Here is a 27,011-nt window from a genome sequence, read left to right on the forward strand (position 1 = left end):
CTAACTCCGCAATAGCTTCTGCCTGAGGAAAGTGATCAACTGTGAGGTGAGACTTTTTAATTGTATTTTCCATGTTGTGCACCAATAAGCTGGATCAATGGCCACTCGACATCCGCCTCAGGTTGACAGATGTGGTTCCCGAGCTGCATAATTCCTGTGGTCACACAGGGAAACTTGAAAGGTAGATTTAAATAGACCCTTACGGGTCTGACAACTACCTGAGAATGATTTAAATTAGCTCGCCCACCTCTGCTGTTCAGGTCGCGGCTGGCAAATGCGCCCGAGGGAAAGGCACCTGGGGCAGGATAATGGCGGATTTCCGACCTGCTTCAAGATATTGCAAATTTCCACTGACCCGCCTCCAATCGCACACGCAGACCAAAAATATTCCGACCACAGTGCCAGTTGCTTTAAATGGGTTATCAGCCCTCCTAAAATATCAGAGAGAAATTTCAAATGACTATTATCCCATGGTCTAATTTCATGGCCAACTTTTGTGAATGTGATTATCATTATTTGGAAGGGTTCATTGTGCGGAGGAATTGGCCGAAGTAATTGACCATATAATTTGGGGAAGGGTCTCTTGAAAGTGTTTCATTAGCAATGGTGGCATAATTGGGCTTTTATTGTGCAAAGTTTACAGGGGTTGCGGGGTAGGCAGATGGCTGGAATGTATCTGATCTGATCAACTTGAAATGAGAAAGTACTCCATTGCCTCCAACGCAACCATACATCAACTTACTAAGAGCAAAAAGTACTTTTAAAAAGAAAATAAGGATGCTTTCCTCATGCATAGCTGTGGCTCAGCAGGTAGCACTCTTGCCTCTGAGTCAGAAGGTTGTGGGTTTAAGTCCCACTCCAGGAATTTCAGCACATAAAAATCTAGGCTAACACTCCAGTGTAGTGCTGAGGGAGCACTGCACTGTTGGAGGTGCAGTTTTCGGATGAGATATTAAACCAAGGCCCTGTCTGCTCTCTCAAGTGGACGTAAAAGATCTCAGGGCACTATTTTGATGAAGATCAGGGGAGTTATCCCCGGGGTCCTGGCCAATATTTATTCCTCAATCAACGTAACAAAAAAACAGATTATCTTATCATTATCACATTGCTGTTTGTGGGAACTTGCTTGTATGCAAATTGCCTGCCACGTTTCCCACATTACAACAGTGACTACACTCCAAAAATACTTAAATTGGCTGTAAAGTGCTTTAAGACATCCGGTGGTCATGACAGATGCTATATAAATCCAAGTCGTTCTTTTTTTTCTTTTACATTGTTTGTTATGTGCTTAAGCTTTTTAGTTAAAAAAAAAATCAAGTGATTCTTTAATAATTAAGGTAGTAACATAAGATAATGCTATCTAATATACAATTGGATGATTTAAGCTATCTCATTGATAATGATCACACATGAATAGAAATGATAGTATTCTTCTGGATCAGTAATAAACATGTGTGTTTACTGTTCAAAGTACCTATGTACCTCCATAGGTTAGCATGAGGTATATTTACTTTAGGTACATGGTTTACTACTGACGGTAGCATATATTGTATGTACTGAAGAAAGAATTAAGTGCCTGATTGGTTTTGCATTTTACTTGTACGGACTTGCCCTGAGCATTCACTATTACTGACGTAGAGCATAATCTCATTTATCAAACAGTGACTTAGTGAATAAAATCCAGGATCAGTGGTTATCATAATAGTTATAATGATGTTACCGACAACAACAAAACACCTGTGCTCCTGTCTGCTGCCAGATATGGAGTTGATAACTTTAAACTTCTTAAAACCTGCTAAATCTTTTCTTGCATATTTAAATGTGGAGTTTCTGAAGTTAGCACCATGTTGTGGTATATCTGTGTCTGAGAGAGGGTGAGGGGAGTTACTTATGTTTGTCTCTAATACAACTAAATTAGCTACTTGTGTGAGGTGAGACAAAGTATTATTATTTCTCGCACCACAACTTTGAGCATCTTCACTGTTTGAGCTTGACAAACTTAATCCGTTCGGATCGGGGCCGCTCGGATCGGGGCTGCTCGGGACTGCTCGGATCGGGGCTGTTCGGGGCCGCTCGGATCGGGGCTGCTCGAGGCCGCTCGGATCGGGCCGGCTGCTCGGGGCCGCTCGGATCGGGGCTGCTCGGGGCCGCTCGGATCGGAGCTACTCGGATCGGGGCTGCTCGAGGCCGCTCGAATCGGGCCGGCTGCTCGGGGCCGCTCGGATCGGGTCTGCTCGGGGCCGCTCGGATCGGGTCTGCTCGGGGCCGCTCGGATCGGGGCTGCTCGGGGCCGCTCGGATCGGAGCTACTCGGATCGGGGCTGCTCGAGGCCGCTCGAATCGGGCCGGCTGTTCGGGGCCGCTCGGATCGGGTCTGCTCGGGGCCGCTCGGATCGGGGCTGCTCGGGGCCGCTCGGATCGGGGCTGCTCGGGGCCGCTCGGATCGGGGCTGCTCGGGACCGCTCGGATCGGGGCTGCTCGGGACCGCTCGGATCGGGGCTGCTCGGATCGGGGCTGCTCGGGGCCGCTCAGATCGGGCTGGCTGCTCGGGACCGCTCGGTTCGGGGCCGCTCGGATCGGGGCTGCTCGAGACCGCTCGGATCGGAAACGCTCGGGACCGCTCGGATTGGGACTGCTCGGGACCGTTCGGATCGGGGCTGCTCGGGGCCGCTCGGATCGGGGCTGCTCGGATCGGGCTGGCTGCTCGGGACCGCTCGGTTCGGGGCCGCTCGAATCGGGGCTGCTCGGGACCGCTCGGACTGGGGCCGCTTGGGTCGGGGCTGCTCAAGGCCGCTCGGATCAGGACCTCTCGGATCGGAAACGCTCGGGACTGCTCGGATTGGGACTGCTCGGGACCGTTCGGATTGAGGCCGCTCGGGACCGCTCGGATCGGGGCCGCTCGAATCGGGCCGTTTGGGACCGCTCAGATCAGGGCCGCTCGGATAGGGACCGCTCGGATCAGGGCCGCTCGGGATCGCTCGGATCAGGACTTCTCAAATAAGGGCCGCTCGGATCGAGACCGCTTGGATCGGGGCCGCTCAGACCGGGGCCGCTTGGGACCGCTCGGATCAGGGCCGCTCAGACCGGGACCGCTCGGATCGGGACTGCTCGAGGCCGCTCGAATCTGGGCCGTTTGGGACCGCTCGGATCGGGACTGCTCGAGGCCGCTCGAATCTGGGCCGTTTGGGACCGCTCGGATCGGGACCGCTCGGATCAGGGCCGCTCAAATCGGGGCCGCTCGGATCAGGACTTCTCAAATAAGGGCCGCTCGGATCGAGACCGCTCGGATCCGCTTCGGATCGGAACCGCTCGAATCGGGGCCGCTCGGATCGGGACTGCTCGGGACCGCTCGGATCGGGGCCGCTCAGACCGGGGCCGCTTGGGACCGCTCGGATCGGGACTGCTCGAGGCCGCTCAGACCGGGGCCGCTTGGGACCGCTCGGATCGGGACTGCTCGGATCAGGGCCGCTCGGATCGGAAACGCTCGGGGCCGCTCGGATCGGAAACGCTCGGGGCCACTCGGATCGGGGTTGCTCAGGGCTGCTCGGATCGGGACCATTCAGATCGGGGCCGCTCGGTTCGGGGGCTCAGCTGGCAACATGGTCAGGGGCCACAGTTCCGGTTCACGCCGGGAGACATCTGGGATGGGGACTCGACCGGGCGGAGACTCCACAACAAAAGCAAGATACAAATAGTCACTTCAATGTTAATATAGATACAATTATTGGTAAGTAAGTTGTTGTTTTTAGTATGACCTTTTTAAACATACAAAGCTTGTCTGCCTCTTTAGAAAGTGAAATCGAAGCCCCATAAGCAGCTGTTATCTTATCTCCTGGTAAATAAATATTGCATGACACTAACAAAGGAAAGGACAGGAACTCACTGTACTGCACCTACGTAGCACCATTACCTGTGCGAATACTATCAGAGCTCCAGAGGACTTTTCAATTCATCTTTCCTTCAGAATGTTTTGACTCTGAAAAAGCAGTGAATGTAAGTAGCAGAATGTTTAATTGAAAATAATCTGATGTATTTGAAGTCATTTAAACTAGGAAGAAAGAGGATAGGGAAAATAAAAGCCATCAGGAAGAAAGAAGATTGGGAAACTAAAAGCCATCAGAAATATCAAGTAAAGAATTTAGAAATAGATGAGGTAAATGTATAAAGAAAAAATAATTGAGTAAAAAGAAAGCACACAGGAGAAATTAAGGGAATTATAAGTTGGGAAAAGTCTAAGATAAAGAACAAGGTGTGAACTTGAAACAAAATAATCAAATGAAAAGGAAATCAAATGACTAAATATCTAGATGAGGAGAACATAATTAGAAGCAGCCAACGCAGATTTCAGAAAGAAAGATGATGCGTGCCAAACCTGATACATTCTTTAAGGAGGTGACTTATACGGTGGATTAGGGAAATGCACTGGATTTGATATACATGGACTCTCAGAAAGCCTTTGACAAGGTACCACACAGGAGACTATTGAAGAAGATTAAGGGATATGGAATTAGGGGAAGGGTAGCAAATTGGAACAAAAATTAGTTAGAAGGGAGGGAACAGAGAGTAGGAGTTAAGGACAGTTTCACAGTTGGAAGTAAATGTCCCACAGGGTTCTATTCTGGGACTGCTTCTGTTCACTGTGTATATTAATTATTTGGAAAAAGGCTAAATGGAGTAATCTCCAAATTTGAAGAAAATACTAAAACAGGCTGGGGCTTCTGCCACACTTCCAGTGAAGTAATGCAGGTGGAGCGGAAGCAGCTCCATTACAGACAGTGTCAGCTTTGATGCTAATACATTTGTGGGGTGAAGACTTGGAATTGCATTTCCACTCATGATTGTACTTTGTTGGCTGAACTGGGGAAGAGCCAATCCCGAGGGGGTGGAGCACAGGTCATCATTTGTGTGGCACGTTCTGTTAATTTGTCCATGAACATTGCAAACGGGTCCTACAACCAACATAGGACCCCAATTTGCTTATGTACTATGGTAATAATTCTGATGATCAAAAGAAGCTGCAAAGGGGAACTTGATGAGAATTGGAATGGGCAAAAAAGTGTCAGATAGAATTCAGTATCAGTAAATGTGAGGTGGCACAATTGTAAAGGGATGAGACAGGGTAGATAGAAACAGAAGGGGCAATTTCAGTTACTAGCTACCTGATTCTCACCTGAAAGATTGGCAACTGCCAGTTGAAAATCATGGCAAGGTACCTCAGCCATGACACCGAAGATGGATCTGTAAATAGGTGAGCACTGCACTCACATGTATTGGGTGGGAAGCTGCTTACATATGCAAAGAGGGGGCCTATGTTGGTTGTAGGACCCGGTTTGAAATTTTCATGGACAAATGGGCAGAGTGCGACAATGCTCCGCCCAATTGTACTAGGGTTGAGCAGCTGAAGAACATAAGAACATAAGAAATAGGAGCAGGAGTAGGTCATAAGGCCCCTCAAGCCTGCTCCACCATTCAATAAGATCATGGCTGATCTGATCTTGGCCTCAAATCCACTTCCCTTCAGCAGTGGGAAACGCACAAGGAAATCATTTGAAAAAATGGACTTATCTTTCTGGGCCTGCTGCTCCTTTGTGCCCTATGCTCTTGGCATGGCTAGCACCAAGCACCAAATGCAACTGCCAAGGGATAAAATAGAGTCGCGTGTGTGAATTATATCATCAGATCTCAACTGTTGAATTTCAATGAGATCCTCGCTTGCCTGGTGTGAGGGGCTCACCAGCTCCTACCAGAGTCGTGTATCCTTTGCTGCATTTGTAATTCTACCCAGTGATTCCACTGCCCAAGCAACCTTAACTGAAAACATCCTTTTTCTACTGCTGTAATTGTGTCTTTTATCAATATTGCTACTCCCCCTCCTTTCCCATGTTCCCTAATCTTTCTAAAGATAGTAGAGCCTGGAATATTTAGCTCCTACTTATGCTCAGGTTGTAGCCAGGTTTCTGTAATGGCTACTACATTCATACCCTTTAAGCTGAATTTGTACTTCTAAATCACTGGTTTTATTTATTTGGCTACATGCATTTGTGCGCATAATTCTTACTTGAGTAACTGTCTCCACCCTGTCCATATGTCCTGCTGTTTCTTTTCTCACACTTTAGGCTTGTATTTTCCCCACCCACTATCCCAATTAGTTTAAATATTTCCCCACTGCCCTTTTCGCAAGGATACGGGTGCCTCTCCACTTTAGATGAAGGCCACCCCGTCTGTACAGCCTTCCCTGGCCCCAAAAGTAGTCCCAGTGTCCCAAGATTCGAAAACATTCCCTCATTTGTCAAAGACACAATTATACTTTTGTCTTATTGGTGATCATTTCTTGCTATTTCTACAAGGGTTCTCTGGAGGGAGTTTGGTAAATGCTACCATGCCCTGCCCTGAACACAAGGCATAAATGGCTAAAAGTCCCCATTTATGCCAATTCTCCAAGGGTTCTGCCAGTCTCCTGCCAAAGAAAATTCAGGACCTATGTTTCTAGACATAGAAAAGGAAGTTGGACAAGGACAATACCTTTTTATAAACATATCTTTATTTTTTAAATATATATGCATTCATCATCCTACTTATTAAAAGATGACATAAGAACATAAGAACATAAGAATTAGGAACAGGAGTAGGCCATCTAGCCCCTCGAGCCTGCTCCGCCATTCAATAAGATCATGGCTGATCTGGCCATGGACTCAGCTCCACTTACCCGCCCTCTCCCCGTAACCCTTAATTCCCTTATTGGTTAAAAATCTATCTATCTGTGACTTGAATACATTCAATGAGCTAGCCTCAACTGCTTCCTTGGGCAGAGAATTCCACAGATTCACAACCCTCTGGGAGAAGAAATTCCTTCTCAACTCGGTTTTAAATTGGCCCTTCTGTATTTTGAGGCTGTGCCCCCTAGTTCTAGTCTCCCCTACCAGTGGAAACAACCTCTCTGCCTCTATCTTGTCTATCTCTTTCATTATTTTAAATGTTTCTATAAGATCACCCCTCATCCTTCTGAACTCCAACGAGTAAAGACCCAGTCTACTCAATCTATCATCATAAGGTAAACCCCTCATCTCCGGAATCAGCCTAGTGAATCGTCACTGTACCCCCTCCAAAGCCAGTATATCCTTCGTTAAGTAAGGTGACCAAAACTGCACGCAGTACTCCAGGTGCGGCCTTACCAATACCCTATACAGTTGCAGCAGGACCTCCCTGCTTTTGTACTCCATCCCTCTTGTACTTCTGAATATTTTGGGTTTATCATTGCTCAATCTGTGGAACATAAGGGGTCATGTCAGGCATTGAGAGCATTTTCAGATTGCACCAGCTTAGTTCATATCCCACAATGCTGCAGCGTGCAAGCTCCTTTTACCACTCACCCCCTCCTCCCAATACAAGGAGAAATTGGAGCACAGTGTTTTACTACAATTTTAGAAGTAACAGACGGATCCAGGTTACACACTACATCTTATTGTAATTAATGTAATTAAAGTGTTAGATGATTTAATAAAGGAAAAAAAAACTCAATACCAGGATTTTAATGTTATTTCTGTTCTTTCTTACAATTCGTGGGTGGCTCAATCAAAAATGAAGTCACGGTTTCTCTTGTTTTTGCATATCTCATGATCAAAGTAAGGTAAATAGACTTCAAGGCAGGCATTATAGTGTGCTGATGTAACATGGCTTATATTTCACTGATTTTATGATGCATTGGTTAGTCTGATTACCGAAGAACTGCAAAACTAATAATGGGATTTATTTTTTTCACAGTAGCTGCAAAAGAAACCATAACAGAGACAAGAAAAAAATGAAGAAAATTACTGAAATGAGTGATAGTGACAGTAAGTTTGATAAACTCTCTGCACAGCATCACATATATGCCACTGGCAAAGTAGAGCATCAGTTCAAAACATGGACAAAAACTAGGTAAAGCTTTTAAAATATTTAGGGGGTGAAATTGCCCCACGCTCGGTTTGCGGCACTTAATTCGAATTAAGTAATTTATTTTTTGCCCAGTTGTTGTGAAAATAAACCACACGGAGTCATGGGTAGGCTATGATGTGAGAAACTTTATTACAAGCATGCAGGGGAGAGAACTTTAGCAAAGCGAAGACTCTCTCCAATCAAACAATTACATCAGATTTTATACATGATTGGGCAGAAGCGTAAGCTCGACAATTTATAAAGATAAGAAACGTCCATATATGTCTGACTGACAGCTGCTCAACCATTGACTCTGCCCATGTGACAGGTTAATGTCTACGCCTATAACCAGCTCTCTTCCATAACTAAAACAGAGCCTAGCATGTAGGCTTTGAGAGATGCTTTCCGTTATCTCAAATGTTTCAGTTTCAAGGCCCTTACATCTCACTTTCTGTGGTTCTTCAACCCCCATATCTGAAGTCACAAGTTCAACTTATTGTCCTTTGTCCTAAACTGCTGAAGCCTGCAGTTTTAATGTTTTTAGCTTACAAATGGCCAAGTTTCCCGTCATGCCTTGCGATTACAATGGCTTGTTACTGGCATAGCTACAGCATCCATTAAAAGTTTATTCTGACTTACACGTCATGGAATAATCGCGGCTTCTCATCACATCAGCATATTAAACAATGCTACAATCCTAACAGCCCCTTAAACCAGCTCCAGACCCTCCAGGTTGCCACATCATATCCATAGACGGATATAAGAACCCCGGAATTAGGCACTTTAACAAAAAAATCATCCGGGCACTCTCTGGGCGAGAGGGAGGTGGGAGCGGGCGCTATGAGTCAGCACAACACGGGCGTGTCGTGTCGCGCTGATGTGTTACAATGTCCCTTCCCTTCTCTTAAAGGGGAGGGCCACTGCCAACTCTGCAGCCACTTCTGTGGCGCCCACTGGGCCATCAGGGAGGGTTTCAGTCTGGCCAGCAACCAGGCACCCAAGAGGCCGGCCTGGCCGAACCAGCGTCTGCCATTGTCATACCGACTGCAAAGTTGGCTGACAAAAAAAAGAAAGATGGCGGTCGCGGCGCAAGGCTTTAAGGATGGATGAGGCGCCCCAACCACCAAAGCTTTGTGACCCGCAAAGCTGTTGGTGGTATCACCCTGCGCCATAGTGGCTCCCGCGGGCCAACTTCCCCCAATGGGCGTAAAGGGGCCGGCGCGGGGTGATTAGGAGTGGGCGGCACACTGATGACATCATCGCCATGTGCGCCGCCACCCGAGGCATAAAATACGGGGCGCAGCAGAAACCTGTTTGCGCTACCGCCATCCTGGGGACAATTCCAGCTGAGTCGCCTCCGCAGCCTGCCCCCGGGCAAAAAGTTATTATCGCCCCATTAGCGCCTCCTGGAGGTGCTAACTGGTCTTTCGGAAAGGGGCACTTTTGGCCCCTTAATCTTTGGGTATTTCCTGTATTTGCATTGTCTAATCACCAGTGTCACACTTTTGAACATAGAATTCTACTTTGTTTAAGTTAATGTTTATTGCAATAGATATAAATCACTACTGTATCTTGAGGTGTCTGCAATACAACTGAAGAGATTGAGTTAAAATGTGATTGCATGCTTGACATACATTTACCAATGTTGCATTACATTTTCCCAAATCAATCACATTCAAATCCAATTTGCTCTCTTACCAAAACAGAATTACAATTCAGCCCATCTTAATTCATCCATTCAGAACAACTCTACACTACCCCATTGCTGCATCTAATTTTTTTTTAACAATTCCAGTGATTTTTGCCTCCATCACTCTGCTTGGTGTTTTTCTGCATGAAGACGAACCACCTGACATTAGTTCTAAGGTTGCTGTTTATTAATTTGAACCTGTGTGCCCTTGTCCTACACTCACTGTTTATTTTAAAATCGATTAACCTTTTTCATACCTGTTGTATCTCTGTAAAGCATGCACTCCCATGTTCCGCCACCAGGAAGCGCAACCCCTGAAGTCCCAAGGGATCCCAGCATCCCTTGGGATCACTGTATATAAGCCGGCCCCGAAGGCTTGTTCCTCACTCTGGAATGTCTTAATAAAGACTGAGGTCACTGTTATTTTAACCTCCCTGTGTGCAGTCTCATCTGTGTTAGGAACACAATAATACCATTTACATTCTTGCATACCTCTTAGATGCTTCCTTTCCAAGCTGAAAAGTTCAAGTATCCCCCTGCCTTTCCTCCGAGGGATTAGCCTCGTAGCTCTTAGCTGCACTCTCTCCAATGCTTGAAAGTTTCCGTTTCTCAGCAACCAGAACTGGTGTGGTCTAACCAGAATACTGTTAAGTTTGATCATGACTTCTTCTGATTTGTATTCTTTTGTTTTGGTGTGTAGTTCAACATTTGATTGGCTTTGTTAACTGCTGCTCTGCATTGGTTGGGCACGATGAGCTCTTGGGCCCTGATATTTACGGGAAGATATTCATATATGGAAGGGGGAGGGGAGGCAGTAATATTGACCTCTTGGTCTTTTTCAGTCTCATCCTTAGCTATTGCAACACCATTCATGGTGTACGTGTGTCGTTTGCTTTCCTTTCCTGTATAATGCATTACATTCGTTTGGATTAAATTTCATCTGCTAGTGTTGGCCCAGTCACATATTTTGTTTAGCTCATTCTGTAATTTCTGAGCTGCCTCCTTTGATTCTGTTGTTCCTCTGAGTTTGGTATCATCTGCCAATTTGACCAATTTGTATTGAGTTTCTGACTCAAGTCATCGATGTAAATTAGAAACATTATTGATTCCAGTTCTATGCACAAATTTGGTGGTTTGGGGACCTGCTGGATGCTTCCAAAAATAACAGCCAGGTGGCTTTCAGACCCACAGCCTTGCTACACCCTGTAAAAAAAGTGCCATATTTACCAGGGGGCTGCTGATGGTCCCTTCATAAATAGAATTAGTGAATCATGGAATTTTACAGCATAGAAAGAAGCCATTCGGCCCATCATACCCATGCCGACTCTTTCCGTAAGAACTATCCACTTAATCCCATTACTGTGCATTTCTCATACCCTATTAATTAAAAAAATATATACTCATCCACCTCACTTTTAAAAGCCACTATAAATTCTGCAATCACCAATGTTTTTGGTAGACCATTCCATGGCCTAACAACTCTCGGCATGATAATAATTCTCATAACTTCCTTTTTTCTGTGGTCTGAAGGAACATTCCTATAACCTGTACCGCCTGCTTCTTCTGGCCAGTTTTGTATGCTGGGGAAAATGGGCATAAACCCAGAAAAATGACAGAGGCCTTATAATGTCATCAATGTTCCTGTTAACTTTTGTGGATGCGCGACCCCTTTAACAGGCTGCACGGGCCCATTCAAATTCCATGTGTGCACGTTTTTTCCATTTAAAAGCAGCTGAGCAGCCTGCAAGGGACCTCCAGACCTGAGTGGGAACATTGAATGTCACCCCATTTCATTTACATACAATTTAATTTGAATGACTTTAATTTAAATCCACTGCCTATTTTAGGTAGATAACTTTCAGCCCCTGCACTGTATCTAAAGCTCAAAGAAAGTGGTCCATCTGTGGCATTTCTCTTTGTTTTTCTGGACTTCTCACAACTACCTGGAATATGCTTCATCCTCATCGCATCCTGGAGAAACTCCATTTTTCCATCTGCTCCAATGATTCAAGCTTCTGCTGCAGAGCTTCTGAAATGTCCTTCCCTTTCCTCAGCCAAGGTTTCCTTTTCACTGTACTCAATAGAACTCTTGGCCAGTACTGCCTCATTTCCTTTACCTTTACTGTCACGCATCCCACTCCACTCACAACCATGACAACTGCCCTTCTCCTGACACCTTTCTGTGCAACCACAGGAGATGCAATATGTGCCCATTAACCTCAAAAAAAAAATTTATCTGGATCCCAAACACTCCTTCCATGTGACACAGCAATTCACGTGTACTTCATCTAATCTAATATACTGTATTTGTTGCTCCCTATGTGGTCTCCAAACATTGCGAGATCAAATGTAGATTAGGTGACCAACTTGCTGAATAGCTCTGTTCTGCCCACAAGTGTGACACTGCTCCCTGTAATTCCCCCTCCAGTTTCCAATCTCATCTCTCTGGGCTGGATTTAACTTCCAGGCAAAGCGAGCAGTGGGCCTATCACGAGTGGTAGCAGGGAGACGAGGCTGACTTTAATGGCTGGGCATCATTAACATGCCACTTGCCGACCAAAACCGTCGGGAAGTTGGCAGTAATTGAAGAATCCTTCTGTAATAAAACACTAGATTCCCATTTCTGCTTATGTTGGGAGTAGGTAATCAGTGGGAAGTATTCAAAGAAGTATTTGGTACAATACAAATCTAGTTTCAACACCCTAAAAGACAAAAACTCCACTGATGAAGTGAAGCAACCACGATCAACAAATGAGGTAAGATACAATATCAAGCTAAAAGAAAAGGCTTACACAAATTCAAAGAAAAAGCGAAATCCAGTTGACTGGGTGAGCTATAAAAAGCAACATAGGGATACAAAGAAAATATTAAGAACTGCAAAAACCCAATGTGAATAATAAAATCTACAAGGGATTTCAAAGCTTACAGCAAAAGTTCTTATAAATATATTCAGACTAGAGTATCAAAAGAATAGGTGAGGAAATTGCAGATGCATTTTCCAAAGCTCTCTTGATTTGGGAATTGCATTGTTGGATTGGAAAATTGCAAAAGTCACTCCATTATTTAAGAAGGGAGGGAGAGAGAAACCAGGTAATTACAGACCGATCAGATTTTCATCCACCTTCTGCGCATGCGCAAAAAAAAAAAGAAATTTTTGATGTGATCCCAAAGGGCGAGCATGCGAAGTACAGTTCCGGGTCTGCAATCGGCCATTTTTAAAAAGCCAGGTGTGCGTGTAAGAACGTTGAATGTTGTATGAGAGCATTGGAAACATCGGAGCTGCAATAGAAGATGCAACGCGGTACAAGGACCAATAATTTCTTACAGAATGAAGTGGAGGCACTAGTTACTGTGATTGAGGCCAGATGGCAGGAGCTGGACACCAGCAGAGGTCACATAAAAGTTCAACCCAAATAAATGAAGAAACACTAGAACCAAGTTGTAGAAGATTACTGTGCAATGGTGACCACCACGAGATTTGGAGGCCAGTGTAAAAAGAAATGGCAGGACCTTGGCCAAGTAGTTAGTGTAAGTAATATTTTCATTTCTTCAATGGAATTGTAATTGTAAATGTGACCATCTGTATATGTCCCACCCAGCAGAAAGAAACCCTCTCTAAAAAGTTGTATTTTCATTGGCAGAGGAAGGTGGCACATAACAAAAGGGAAAGAACTCAAACAGCAGGAGGCCCGGCAAATCTGCATCCACTGACACCCTTGGAAGAGAGGGTCGCTGCTATGATGGTTCCTGCCTGGAGAAAAGCAACCACCACTGCACAAGCTGAGCCCACACTCGAAGGAGAGGGTATGTCTGGAAAATTCCACAGTCTGGCTTTGCTAAATGTTAAGTATTGCGCGGGCTAGCCATGGGGATGTCTCCGTCAGCTACGCTTCGGTTGATGCAATGTGCTATCATTTATGGAGTCCTTCAAATCAGCCTGCTGCCTGTGCTGTGTGAGCCGACTCATGCCACCCATCCTGCCCCCTCCTCTGCTGCTAACTATTTGTCTGTGTTCTGTTATGCAGAACTTGAGGCCAACCCTGCTTATGCAGAAGAAGATTCAGACGAGGACAAGCCTGAAGAGAAGACCATCTTCCAAACCCACCCTCCAGACCAAGAGCATGGGGGTGAGGGTGAGGGGATGGAGATGGATGAAGCCCCCACTGTTTTATAGAATTTGGAAGAGGTGCAGATGCCACCCATTGAGGTGCCAGCCCCTTCCGTGACTAGTGGTTTGAGTGTTGGTGGGACATTCCATGGTTTCCTACCGTCCGAGGCTGTGGGTCCCAGTGGTGGGGTGCGAGCCACACCCTTGGGGAGGAGGGGAAGGAGAGCTCGACTGCGCTCGCCTGAGGTGCAGGATGTAACAGATGTGCTTCAGATGATGGCAATCAGTGCGGAGAGCATTGACCTTACGCGATCACTCCTGGACACCATCAATGGGGTGGGTGATGAGGTAGCACGACTGTCGGGAGAAGTAACAGCAATCTCACGAGAAATGGGAATGATGTCCGGGACCATGAGTGAGGGAATATTCCAGTCAGCTGATGTGCTGTCAATGAACATCAGGGAGGAAATGTCAGAGATGGTGCAATTACTATCAGTGAACATGAGGGAGGGAATGTTGCAGGTAGTTGAGACACTTTTGCTCAACATGAGGGAGGGAATGTTGCATGAGGGATGGCATGTTGGAGTTAGCTGCTGCAATAAGGGAACATGCCCAGATCCTGTGTCCATTGACAGAATCAACTGCCACTCCTACATCAATCCCCCAACCAGCCTCTGAAGAGCCCCAAGCTGGGGCCTCCACATTGTCCCCTGGGCCCTCCACATTGCCGCCTGCCTCCCACTACCACCCCTCCATCAATAGTGCTCACTACCCGAGATCTTAGAAAGAATAAGCTTGGTAGCAACCCCAGAAACACTGCGCCACCGTCTGTGGGCAGGGCTGGTGGGGTCACCAAGAACAAGCATGGCGGGCGGTCTTAGAATAAGGTGGAGGAGAGATGGGTGCAGCCTTTCTTTGCTGCTGTTGTTGTTGTTGTTGTTATTTTGTTACTGTTGTAACTGTTGTTCTCAACTTAAAAGTTTTTTGTAAGTTATGTAAATTTACAAGTTTAAAAGTTAGTAAATGATCTTAAAGTTTTTAAGTGATTTTAGAGTTTGTAATTGATCTTAAAGTTTGTAAATGATCGTAACTGAAAACTTAAAAGTTTGATTCAAGAATAATTTTATTAAAGTTAAGTACAAAGAACAGTTTGTTAAACTTTTGAATAAAATATATTTTACATTAAAACTGAATAATTTAAATTATTTGTTCCATTATTAACACAAATTTTGGAACTCAAGAAGAATCATTTACTTTATTTGTTTGATTATTAACACAACTTTTGAAGTAAACACTAATCATTTCCATCATTTGTTCCATTAACACAACATAACATTACGGAACAGGTCCAAACAGTAAACATGGTCCACATGGAATAGTTGTCGCTGAGCCTTCAGGACAAAGTGTTCACAGATGAGCTGCTGGCGCAAGGCTCGAGCAATTGTTAAAGGGGCATGATGGCCCGCCCTCCTCCGCCGTCGTGCCTCAGGTTCAGGTACCAGCATGGCTTCCTCGTCCTCACCCTCGTCCTCCTGCTCGTCATCTGCATCTTGCTCATCATTATCATCAGCCACTCTCACCGCAGGTGGGTCTTCCCATTTCAGCTGCTGCTGCCTCATGTTATGCAGCATGCAGCACACAATGGTGAACTGACCGACAATCTCAGGGGAGTATAGCAAGTAGCCTCCGGAATGGTCCAGGCATCGGAAACGCTGTTTCAAGATGCCAATGGTCCTCTATGAAGCTGCATGTCCCAATGCGCGACATGTATTCCCAGTCAGCTTCCCTCCGGGTTACGCATAGGTCCAGGTGGCGAGGCCATAACCTTTGTCTTGCAGTAGCCAGCTCTGCCTTTCTGGCTGCTGTTGAAACATGGCAGATATAGCGCTGTCGCGTCGGATGAACACATCATGAGTGCTCCCAGGGTATCTTGCATTGACTGCCATGATGCGTTGCATATCGTCAATATGAGCTGTACATTAATGGAATGGAAGCCTTTTCTGTTCCTGTACATCTTGGAATCCTCCAAAGGTACTCGCTCGACGATGTAAGTACAGTCAATGCGGCCCTATACCGTTGGGAAGCCACCAATCCTGGAGAAGCCCTCAGCCCTGTCATGCATCGCCTGGGCGGTCATGGGGAACTTTATGTAGTCATTCCCCCAGGCATATAGTGCAGCTGTTATCTGCCGAATGCAGACATGTGTTGCATGTTGAGAAATGGTGCACATATCCCCAGTTGAAGCTTGAAACGATCTGGAGACATAGAATGAAAGTGCCGCTGTAACCTTCACTTCAACTGATAAAGCAGTCCTCCTGATGCTTCTAGGTTGCAGGTCTGCTTTCACCAACTCACAGAACTCAGTTAAAATTACTTTGCGGAAACCCAGCCTTCTGACATAGTCTGCATCGAAAAATAGAAACATAGAAAATAGGTGCAGGAGTAGGCCATTCTGCACTTCGAGCCTGCACCACCATTCAATAAGATCACGGCTGATCATTCCCTCAGTACCCTTTTCCTGCTTTCTCTCCATACCCCTTGATCCCCTTAGCCGTAAGGGTCATATCTAACTCCCTCTTGAATATATCCAATGAACTGGCATCAACAACTCTCTGCGGCAGGGAATTCCACAGGTTAACAACTCTCTGAGTGAGGAAGTTTCTCCTCATCTCAGTCCTATATGGCCTACCCCTTATCCTAAGACTGTGTCCCCTGGTTCTGGACTTCCCCAACATCGGGAACAATCTACCCGCATCTAACCTGTTCCGTCCCGTCAGAATCTTGTTTGTTCCTATGAGATCCTCTCTCATCCTTCTAAACTCCAATGTATAAAGGCCCAGTTGATCCAATCTCTCCTCATATGTCAGTCCTGCCATCCTGGGAATCAGTCTGGTGAACCTTCGCTGCACTCCCTCAATAGCAAGAATGTCCTTCCTCAGATTAGGAGAGCAAAACTGAACACAATATTCCAGGTGAGGCCTTACCAAGGCCCTGTACAACTGCAGTAAGACCTCCTTGCTCCTGTACTCAAATCACCTAGGTATGAAGGCCAACACACCATTTGCCTTCTTTACCGCCTTCTGTACCTGTATGCCAACTTTCAATGACTGATGAACCATGACACCCAGGTCTCGTTGTACCTCCCCTTTTCCTAATCTGCCACCATTCAGATAATATTCTGTCTTTGTGATTTTGCCCCCAAAGTGGATAATCTCACATTTATTGCATTATACTGCATCTGCCACAGGTTTGCCCACTCACCTAACCTGTCCAAATCACCCTGCAGCCTCTTAGCGTTCCCCTCACAGCTCACACCGCCACCCAGTTTAGTGTCATTGGCAAACTTGGAGATATTACACTCAATTCCTTCATCCAAATCATTGTTGTATATTGTAAAGAGCTGGGATCCCAGCACTGAGCCCTGCGGCACTCCATTAGTCACTGTCTGCCATTCTGAAAAGGACCCGTTTATCCCGACACTCTGCTTCCTATCTGCCAACCAGTTCTCTATCCACATCAGTATATTACCCCCAATACCATGTGCTTTGATTTTGCACACCAATCTCTTGTGTGGGACCTTGTCAAAAGCCTTTTGAAAGTCCAAATACACCACATCCACTGGTTCTCCCTTGTCCACTCTACTAGTTACATCCTCAAAAAATTCCAGAAGATTTGTCAAGCATGATTTCCCCTTCATAAATCCATGCTGACTTGGACCGATCCTGTCACTGCTTTCCAAATACGCTGCTATTTCATCCTTAATAATTGATTCCAACATTTTCCCCACTACTGAAGTCAGGCTAACCGGTCTATAATAACCCGCTTTCTCTCTCCCTCCCTTTTTAAAAAGTGGTGTTACTTTTTAAAGTACCCTCCAGTCCATAGGAACTGATCCAAAGTCGATAAACTGTTGGAAAATGATCACCAATGCATCCACTATTTCTAGGGCCACTTCCTTAAGTACTCTGGGATGCAGACTATCAGGTCCCGGGGATTTATCTGCCTTCAATCCCATCAATTTCCCTAATACAATTTCCCGCCTAATAAGGATCTCCTTCAGTTCCTCCTTCTCACTAGACCCTCGGTCCCCTAGTACTTCCGGAAGGTTTTTTATGTCTTCCTTCGTGAAGACAGAACCAAAGTATTTGTTCAATTGGTCTGCCATTTCTTTGTTCCCCATTATAAATTCACCTGTATCCGACTGCAAGGGACCTATGTTTGTCTTCACTAATCTTTTTCTCTTCACATATCTATAGAAGTTTTTGCAGTCAGTTTTTACGTTCTCGGCAAGCTTCTTCTCGTACTCTATTTTCCCCCTCTTAATTAAACCCTTTGTCCTCCTCTGCTGAATTCTAAATTTCTCCCAGTCCTCAGGTTTGCTACTTTTTCTGATTAATTTCTGCCTTTTCCTTGGATTTAACACTATCCTTAATTTCCCTTGTTAGCTACGGTTGAGCCACCTTTCCCATTTTATTTTTACTCCAGACAGGGATGTACAATTGCTGAAGTTCATCCATGTGATCTTTAAATGTTTGCCATTGCCTATCCACCGTCAACCCTTTAAGTATTATTTGCCAGTCTATTCTAGCCAATTCATGCCTCAAACCATCGAAGTTATCTTTCCTTAAGTTCAGGACCCTAGTTTCTGAATTAACTGTGTCACTCTCCATCCTAATAAAGAATTCTACCATGTTATGGTCACTCTTCCCTAAGGGGTCTCGCACAACAAGATTGCTAATTAGTCCTTTCTCATTACACATCACCCAGTCTAGGATGGCCAGCTCCCTGGTTGGTTCCTCGGCATATTGGTCTAGAAAACCATCCCTAATACAGTCCAGGAAATCCTCCTCCACCGCATTGCTACCAGTTTGATTAGCCCAATCAATATTTAGATTAAAGTCACCCAATGATAACTGCTGTACCTTTATTGCATGCATCCCAATTTCTTGTTTGATGCTGTCCCCAACCTTACTACTACTGTTTGGTGGTCTATACACAGCTCCCACTAGCGTTTTCTGCCCCATGATATTCCATAGCTCCACCCATACTGATTCCACATCATCCAAACTAATGTCCTTTCTTACTATTGCATTAATTTCCTCTTTAACCAGCAATGCCACCCCGCCTCCTTTTCCTTTCTGTCTATCCTTCCTAAATGTTGAATACCCCTGGATGTTGAGTTCCCAGCCTTGGTCACCCTGGAGCCACGTCTCATACATCATACCCGTTAACAGCTCTCTGCGCAGTTAATTCGTCCACCTTATTCCGAATACTCCTCGCATTGAGGCACAGAGCTTTCAGGCTTGTCTTTCTAACGCACTTTGCCTCTTTAGAATTTTTCTGTAATGTGTCCCTTTTTGCTTTTTGCCTTGGGTTTCTCTGCCCTCCACTTTTACTTTTCTTCTTTCTATCTCTTCTACCCCCATTTTACTTCCCTCTGACTCCCTGCATAGTTTCCCATCCCCCTGCCATTTTAGTTTAACTCCTCCCCAACAGCACCAGCAAACACTCCCCCTAGGACATTGGTTCCGGTCCATGACTCAGGTGCAGTTACAAATGCCTGTCGCGATATACCCGAGGTGTATAAAGCCTCCTGCCCAACACCCTACAGGCTCTGAAGTTCCTCATGTGATGACGTCGAATCATTTGTCTCCTCCTTAGCACCATGATGCAGAAGGCTCACACAAGTTATGGCATTGTTAGTATTGCCCCCATGCTGAAATTTTACCTTTGCAAGAAGCTCACAAAGGGAGTCAGGACAGGTTGTTTGTTATCTCTCCCCAAGGTCTGTATGGACTACACCCAGGTCTCAGCAGTCTTGGGACTTCTCCCCCCATCCCCCCGGACTCATTGCATTCTTGTGACTTCTCCTCCCCCGAGCTCATTTGCTGCCTAGTGAAGTTTTCCAATCGCCAACTCCGCATCCCCCTCCCCCCGTCCCTGGACTTGTTTTGCAGCCGAGCCCTGAGCCCCTGTGTCTGGGCGCGGGGCCGATTCTACTGGCCGACGCTGCGACCCTCCAGCCCTGTTTGAAGATATTCGGTGGTGGCGTGTGAGTAAAAAAACAATGAAAACTTCAGAATTCCATGAAACTTCCATGTGCTCTGTTGAAAGGTGAAACATTTCACCTTTATATTGGATAATTAAAGTGTTCTTGACTCCCTCCAAAAACTTCGATGAAAAGCAATGGCGTCTTTCAGCGCCAATTTCTCAATGTGCGCTGCTTTCTGTTAACTCTCCAGAAGGTTTTTCGGGAGTCGCCAGATACACCAACCTAGCAGAAATTTTTTTTTGGCCAAACCGTGAAAAATCATCAAAACTGGCGCAGACATGAGGGAATGCCCCCTATAACGTCCAAAAAATTTAACGTAAAAAAACGTAACTAACTCAGTTACGCTGGTGCAGATTCCTGGGGGAAACTGATTTAAATACCTACCCCCAAAAATACGGCGTGCGCCAAAAAAATGCCGCAAATGACCCGGGAAAATTGAACCCTTGGTCTCGTTATTTAAGGAGGGATATACTTGCATTGGAGGCAGTTCAGAGAAAGTTCACTCGGTTGATTCCGGAGATGAAGGGATTGACTTATGAAGAAAGGTTGAGCAGGTTGGGCCTATTATACTCATTGGAGTTTAGAAGAATGAGAGGTGATCTTATTGAAACATATAAGATACTGAGGATGCTCGACAGGGTAGATGCAGAGAGGATGTTTCCACACGTGGAGGAATCTAGATCTAGGGGGAATCTCGAACAAGGGGGCATAGTTTAAGAATAAGGGGTTGCCCATTTAGAATTGAGATGAGGAGGAATTTCTTTTTTTAAGAGGGTTGTAAATCTGTGGAATTCTCTGCCCCAGAGAGCTGTGGAGGCCGGGCCATTGAATATATTGAAGGTGGAGATAGACAGATATTTGAACAATAAGGGAGTCAAGGGTTATGGGGAGCAGGCGGGGAAGTGGAGCTGAGTCCATGATCAGATCAGCCATGATATTAAATGGCAGAGCAGGCTCGAGGGGCCAATGGCCTACTCCTGCTCCTATTTCTTATGTTCTTATGTTCTTATGCAGTGCCTTGACCAGATCTCATCTGGAGAACTGTGATCAGTTCTGGGCACCACACCTCAGGAGCAGTGCCGCACAGATTCACCAGAATGTTACTGCGGCTTAAAGGGTTATATTATGAAGACAGATTACATAAACTCAGCTTGTATTCTCTTAAATTTAGATGGTTGAAGGACAATCTAATTGAGGTGTTTAAAATGAATAAAGGATTTGATAGGGAGGATAGAGATAGATTGTTTCCTCTGTTGGGGAATCCAGAACAAGGAGAGACTTTTTCACACAAAGAATAGTAGCAAGCCATATGTAACACTTTTCCCCAAAAGGCTCTTGCTCCTTCTGGCCTACAAAGAAACTAAAAAGAAATGTAAACAATTTACCTTGCTGTGCCTCTTTTGGCCCTTGCTGCTGTTCCTGGTAGTTTTGGCTTGGCAGAGAAGCTCTCACTGCTCCCCAGCTGAAACCTCAGTTTAAGATAGCAGATCAGGCCTCGATGATGTCATTGAAGTCAATCTGCATATTTAAAGAAGACCCCGTCATCTTATGGTGGGTGTACTTGCTGCCTCCAATTTAACATTTCCGTTGGCCAGACAGAGATGTGTAAGGAGCGGGTAAGTACCCCGTTCCATTTTAAATGCCAGGCAGGGGGAGTTAAAATCGATCCTTCTATCTTTAGCTTCCTGTATGGTTCCAACTATACAAGCTCCAGGAATAATAACTCCGATTTCTCCTGGCATTCCTGCAGCTTCTGCCTGAATATTACTTTTGTAATTTCAGACCTCAATAATTTCCTCCGTTTCCCTTACAGCATGGTGTGCTGGTGATGTGGGATGGGTTTGTCATTGTCCAGGGGCTGGCGACCCTTCGTCATAACAAATGCTTGTGGGAAGGGGGAGGTCTGAATCCTTAATATTGGCCTGCTTTTTCTCTTTTTGAGGGCTCAAGGATTCATTGTTTTGTCTGCATTTTCTCTTTAAATTTCAGACCTTATCTGAAGGCTTTCTGTGTTTTCAATTTCTCTAATTTTCTTGGCATTTTCCCTGAGTGGACCTTTCACTAACTTATCTATTGGCACAATCTTTTGTTTCTTTTATGCTTTTCATTTCTTCAATGTTTCCTTTTGTTGCCCGATTTTTTACATCATGTAACAATCTCCTGCTTTTCTTTTAAGCAGGTTATAGGTCATTTACTGATTAACTCCCTCTCTGTGCAAGGTATTCTTTAACTCCGCCCCACCCCCTCACCCTTTTTACCGACTTTATTAAAACGTTTGCAAATGTTTCATCTTTTTTCCTGAAGATTTCTCTACCTAAACCTGGTGCTGACTGACCTGCTGTCAGCTTCCAGCCATTTATTTTTTGCGTCAGAATTCCAGCATTTGCTGTTTTTTGTTTTGTTTTTTAAGAAATTAGGGAAATATGGAATAAAACTTTTCAATCTATTGTGCAATTTCCTCGAAAATACATGTACTATTTAGACTGTCCCAGACTTAACCAGCTTGTTTAATCTCTATGCATGACTACAGATAGCATTTTTAAGAAGATACGACACCAATATTTCTACCTGACCCACAAAGATAATTAAGTCAAATCTTGTGACATCACTAGCTACATTTTCAATGCTGATTGATTGCATTCCACGGATGACATTTTCAGAACAACATAAGTACATTCTCAAATATATTTTGCAACTACCAAGGGTGGAGTTGGGATATTTCTAACCTGAAATATTCTACATTTGCGCTGAACATTAACTGAACCCTAAGAAAATCACTGCAATTAATTTTCAGAGTCAAAACAAGCTGTGTAGGTTTACATTTTTAAAGCACTGTTCTACTAAATATTGCCTATCCTTTTTCCTCAAATCGATTATCTCCTTTCTCACATTCAATTCAGCATTTCAGTCATGAACTGACCATGCTCACCCACCAAGACAAGTACATTTGAATGGAAGGAAGTCCAAGGGCTCAGAACCTTTATGAGTTCCGAGCATGGAGTCAAGTGTGACTGCAGTTTGAGTTACTGGGCTGGCCATTAGTCTGCATATGTATGATTAGCCTTATCATATCAGAAAGCAATGCAAGAACACATCTGTGAAGTTTTCATTTGATGCTTCTGTCAGTTCTCTGACATTTACCTTTCATTTTCGCTTTCCATTAATCCCTTTATCACAGTTCATTCAAGTTAATTATGTTCTTATTTTGCGTAAACGAAAGACAAATGTTGATGCACAGAATCAATAAAGCTTCACAAAATAAACAACTGTACTATTCCAAATTGTATTTATTAATACATTTTTAACAATATTAGGGGGCCAAAGTTCAGTTTCCTGAAAAGGCCTTTGACCGTTTGAAAGTGGCAGTGATGCGGCGGAGTCGAATGGCCGCCGATTTGGGGTTGAATGGCCGCCGCCAGCAAAATTCACCTCGGGGGTTTTTCAGGCGGTCCCTACTTTCACCCCACTGCTGCCGACCCACCCTAAGTGCGTAATCAAAGTGCGCACCGCCGATCTCATGCACATCCAGCCAAATTCACCGTGAAAAATCTTTGATCCGCCGCGTGGTACCCCCGACAGCTTTTTCTGTCGGTGCACCGTGTTGGAGTGTGTGCGACATGGCAGCATGGTGGTTATTCAAGGGGAGGGTGCACTGCCATGGCCGCCAAGTTTTTTTTTGTCAGCCGACTGCTATGTCGGGCCGCCAATTATGCCCCCAGGTTCGGCCGGGCCGCCAACAGGCAGCCTGGCATCCCCTTGTGGGTGCCAGGCTGCTGGCCCAGTAGAAGGCCTCCCTGGTAGCCCAGTGGATCAAAGTTTCAAAATGAAGAAGAGTGACGCACAAAGTGACGCACATGGGTCATGACATCATCACCGCTCTGCTGATGATTGATAGTGGCGGTGACTCCGTCCCGCTTCCACTTCCTCCCCTCTTGATGTTCATCTTCTGCTTACCACCCCACTTCTGCCCCCATTATGACCGACTTCCGGTCCGCCTGAAAAAAAAATGACAAAGAGCTAAATTTCGCGAAAGAGGCAACCTCATCCGACGCGGCGGAAAAAACACTTTAAAAATGGTGTGCCAGGTTTCCGGAAGGCCTGAATTTCTACCCCAAGGTATCAAAACATCTGTGTTCAAATCCAACAGCAAAACAATTGTTTGAAATGCATCCCAGGCTGTTGAGCGAAGTAAAAGTGGAAGTAGCATGGGTCTTGACCATCATTTTCCAGTCCTCTTTGGATCTGGGCATAGTGCCGGAGGATTGGAGGACTGCTAATGTAGTACCCTTGTTTAAGAAGGGTAAAAGGGATAGGCCGAGTAACTACAGGCCTGTCAGCCAAACCTCAGTGGTGAGAAAATTATTGGAAAAAGTCCTGAAAGACAGGATAAATCTACATTTGGAAAGGCAAGGATTAATTAGGGACAGTCAGCATGGATTTGTTAAGGGAAGATCGTGTTTGACTAACCTGATTAAATTTTTTGAGGTAACCAAGAAGGTCGATGAGGGTTGTGCGTACGATGTAGTGTATATGGACTTTAGCAAGGCTTTTGATAAGGTCCCACATGGTAGCCTGGTCATGAAGATTAAAGCCCATGGGATACAGGGCAAAGTGGCAAGTTGGATCTAAAATTGTCTTGGAGGTAGGAAGCAAAGAGTAATGATTGATGGATGTTTTTGTGACTGGAAGGATGTTTCCAGTGGGGTTCCGCAGGGCTCAGTACTGGGTCCCTTGCTTTTTGTAGTATATATCAACGATTTAGATTTGAATATAGGGAGTATGATTAAGAAGTTGGCAGACGACACTAAAATTGACTGTGAAACATAAACATAGAAACATAGAAAATAGGTGCAGGAGCAGGCCATTCAGCCCTTCGAGCCTGCACCGCCATTCAATGAGTTCATGGCTGAACATGAAACTTCAGTACCCCCTTCCTGCTTTCTCGCCATAACCCTTGATCCCCCGAGTAGTAAGGACTTCATCTAACTCCCTTTTGAATATATTTAGTGAATTGGCCTCAACTACTTTCTGTGGTAGAGAATTCCACAGGTTCACCACTCTCTGGGTGAAGAAGTTTCTCCTCATCTCGGTCCTAAATGGCTTACCCCTTATCCTCAGACTGTGACCCCTGGTTCTGGACTTCCCCAACATTGGGAACATTCTTTCTGCATCTAACCTGTCTAAACCCGTCAGAATTTTAAACGTTTCTATGAGGTCCCCTCTCATTCTTCTGAACTCCAGTGAATACAAGCCCAATTGATCCAATCTTTCTTGATAGGTCAGTCCCGCCATCCCGGGAATCAGTCTGGTGAACCTTCGCTGCACTCCCTCAATAGCAAGAATGTCCTTCCTCAAGTTAGGAGACCAAAACTGTACACAATACTCCAGGTGTGGCCTCACCAAGGCCCTGTACAACTGTAGCAACACCTCCCTGCCCCTGTATTCAAATCCCCTCGCTATGAAGGCCATTTGCTTTCTTAACCTTGAGGTTGATAATGAAGAAGAAAGTCATGGGCGGCAGGAGTATATCAATCTACTGGTCAGGTGGGCAGAGCAGTGGCAAATGGAAGTATGAAAAGTGTGAGGTGATGCACTTTGGGAGGGCTAATAAGGAAAGGGTATACATATTAAGTGGTAGGCCACTTAATAGTGCAGATGAACAAAGAGACCTTGGAGTGCTTGTCCACGGATCCCTGAAAGTAGCAGGCCAGGTGGATAAGGTGGTAAGAAGGCATACAGAATGCTTGCCTTTATTGGCCGAGGCATAGAATATAAGAGCAAGGAGGTAATGCTTAAATTGTATAATACTTTGGTTAGGCTCAGCTGGAGTACTGCGTGCAGTTCTGGTTGTCGTATTATAGGAAGGACGTGATTGCACTTGAGAGGATGCAGAGGAGATTTACTAGGATGTTGCCTGGAATGGAGAATCTTTAGTTATGAGGACAGATTGGATAGGCTGGATTTGTTCTCATTGGAACAGAGGAGGTTGAGAGGAGATCTCATTGAGGTGTACAAAATATTGAGGGGCCTGGACATAGTGGATAGTAAGAGTCTATTTCCATTGGTTGAGGGGTCTATTACGAGGGGCATAGTTTTAAGGTTGGTTGGTGGAAGGTTTAGAGGGGATTTGAGGGGGGGGGGCTTCTTGTGGGGATCTTGCTGCCTGGAAGAGTGGTGGATGCTGAAACCCTCACCACTTTTAAGAGATGGTTGGATGGGCACTTAAAATGCAGGGTTACGGACCTAGAGCTGGTAATTGGGATTAGACAGGATGACCTTTTGTTGGACGGCGCAGATATAATGGTAAGTACTGCAGGGAATAGAATACGGCCAGGGTGATCTCCTGGACTAGTTTCGATTGCCTAGATTGGTCAGAGAGGAATTTTCCCAGATTTTTTCTCCCTAAATTGGCCTGGGTTTTTATCTGGTTTTTGCCTATCCCAGGAGATCACATGGCTGCGGTTGGGGTGGAGTGTAGAATGTTTCAGTATAAGGGATGTTGCAGTTGTGTGAGACAGACTAGTTGGGCTGGGTGTTCTTTGCCTTTCCGTCATTGTTCATAGGTATAAACCTTTAGGGCTGCTGACCAAGGGCCGTGTGGCTCTTTTTCGGCTGGCGCGGACACAATGGGCCGCAATGGCCTCCTTCTGCGCTGTGGATTTCGAGGTTTCTATGTTGCATCTGGGCTCTTTTTGAGTAGTCTAAAAAAAACAGTTTGCAGATGCTCAGTGTCTCAGCCCACGCAAAAGGAATGGTCACTTGGCCAATGTACCCAAAGAGTGTTGATATGCATGTCATTGTAACCAGTATGAGATGATACCTTCAGGAAAGGAGGATAGAAAACTTGCAAAATGTCAAATAAGTTGATGTTTAGACCGATATGTTTTAGCTAGCCTGCCAGAGTTCTATTACATGATATTCTGAGTAGGTGGGAAATCAAACCAGGCACAAACAGCAAAAGCTGAGATGTGAATCAACCTTTTCATTTTAATATTTGTGCTTTATATGCAGACGTTTACCCGAGCACATCTTCTGGTGAGCATATACCACTGTCTCCAAGGTTTTGGATGCGGAAGAAAACCACTGTGTCTCCGACATCTGAAAACCCTGTGCAAATAGGTAAGAGACATTTATAACACAAGATGAACTTATTTTTATTGCACACTGGAAGAATGGCTGCAAATTTCCTCCTCTTACCACCAGCATTTATGACCCACCACAAGGCCTTCGATCGCATTCCCGGACTAC

At 45.2% G+C, this 27,011-nt stretch overlaps 1 protein-coding gene across 1 annotated transcript in view; it reads left to right on the plus strand.

Annotated features, from left to right (window-relative positions):
* Window positions 1–3,282: 3,282 nt before the first annotated feature.
* The window catches only part of LOC139265678 (uncharacterized), a 187,037-nt gene continuing 163,308 nt past the window's right edge, over window positions 3,283–27,011 (plus strand). Inside the window, exons 1-2 of the mRNA XM_070882902.1 lie at window positions 3,283–3,726; window positions 26,775–26,882. Coding sequence (XP_070739003.1) covers window positions 26,831–26,882 — 52 coding nt within the window. The 5' untranslated portion in view covers window positions 3,283–3,726; window positions 26,775–26,830. The remainder of the gene's footprint in view (window positions 3,727–26,774; window positions 26,883–27,011) is intronic.

The sequence above is a fragment of the Pristiophorus japonicus genome, chromosome 1, assembly GCF_044704955.1.
Source record: "Pristiophorus japonicus isolate sPriJap1 chromosome 1, sPriJap1.hap1, whole genome shotgun sequence".
NCBI classification, from domain to species: domain Eukaryota; kingdom Metazoa; phylum Chordata; class Chondrichthyes; family Pristiophoridae; genus Pristiophorus; species Pristiophorus japonicus.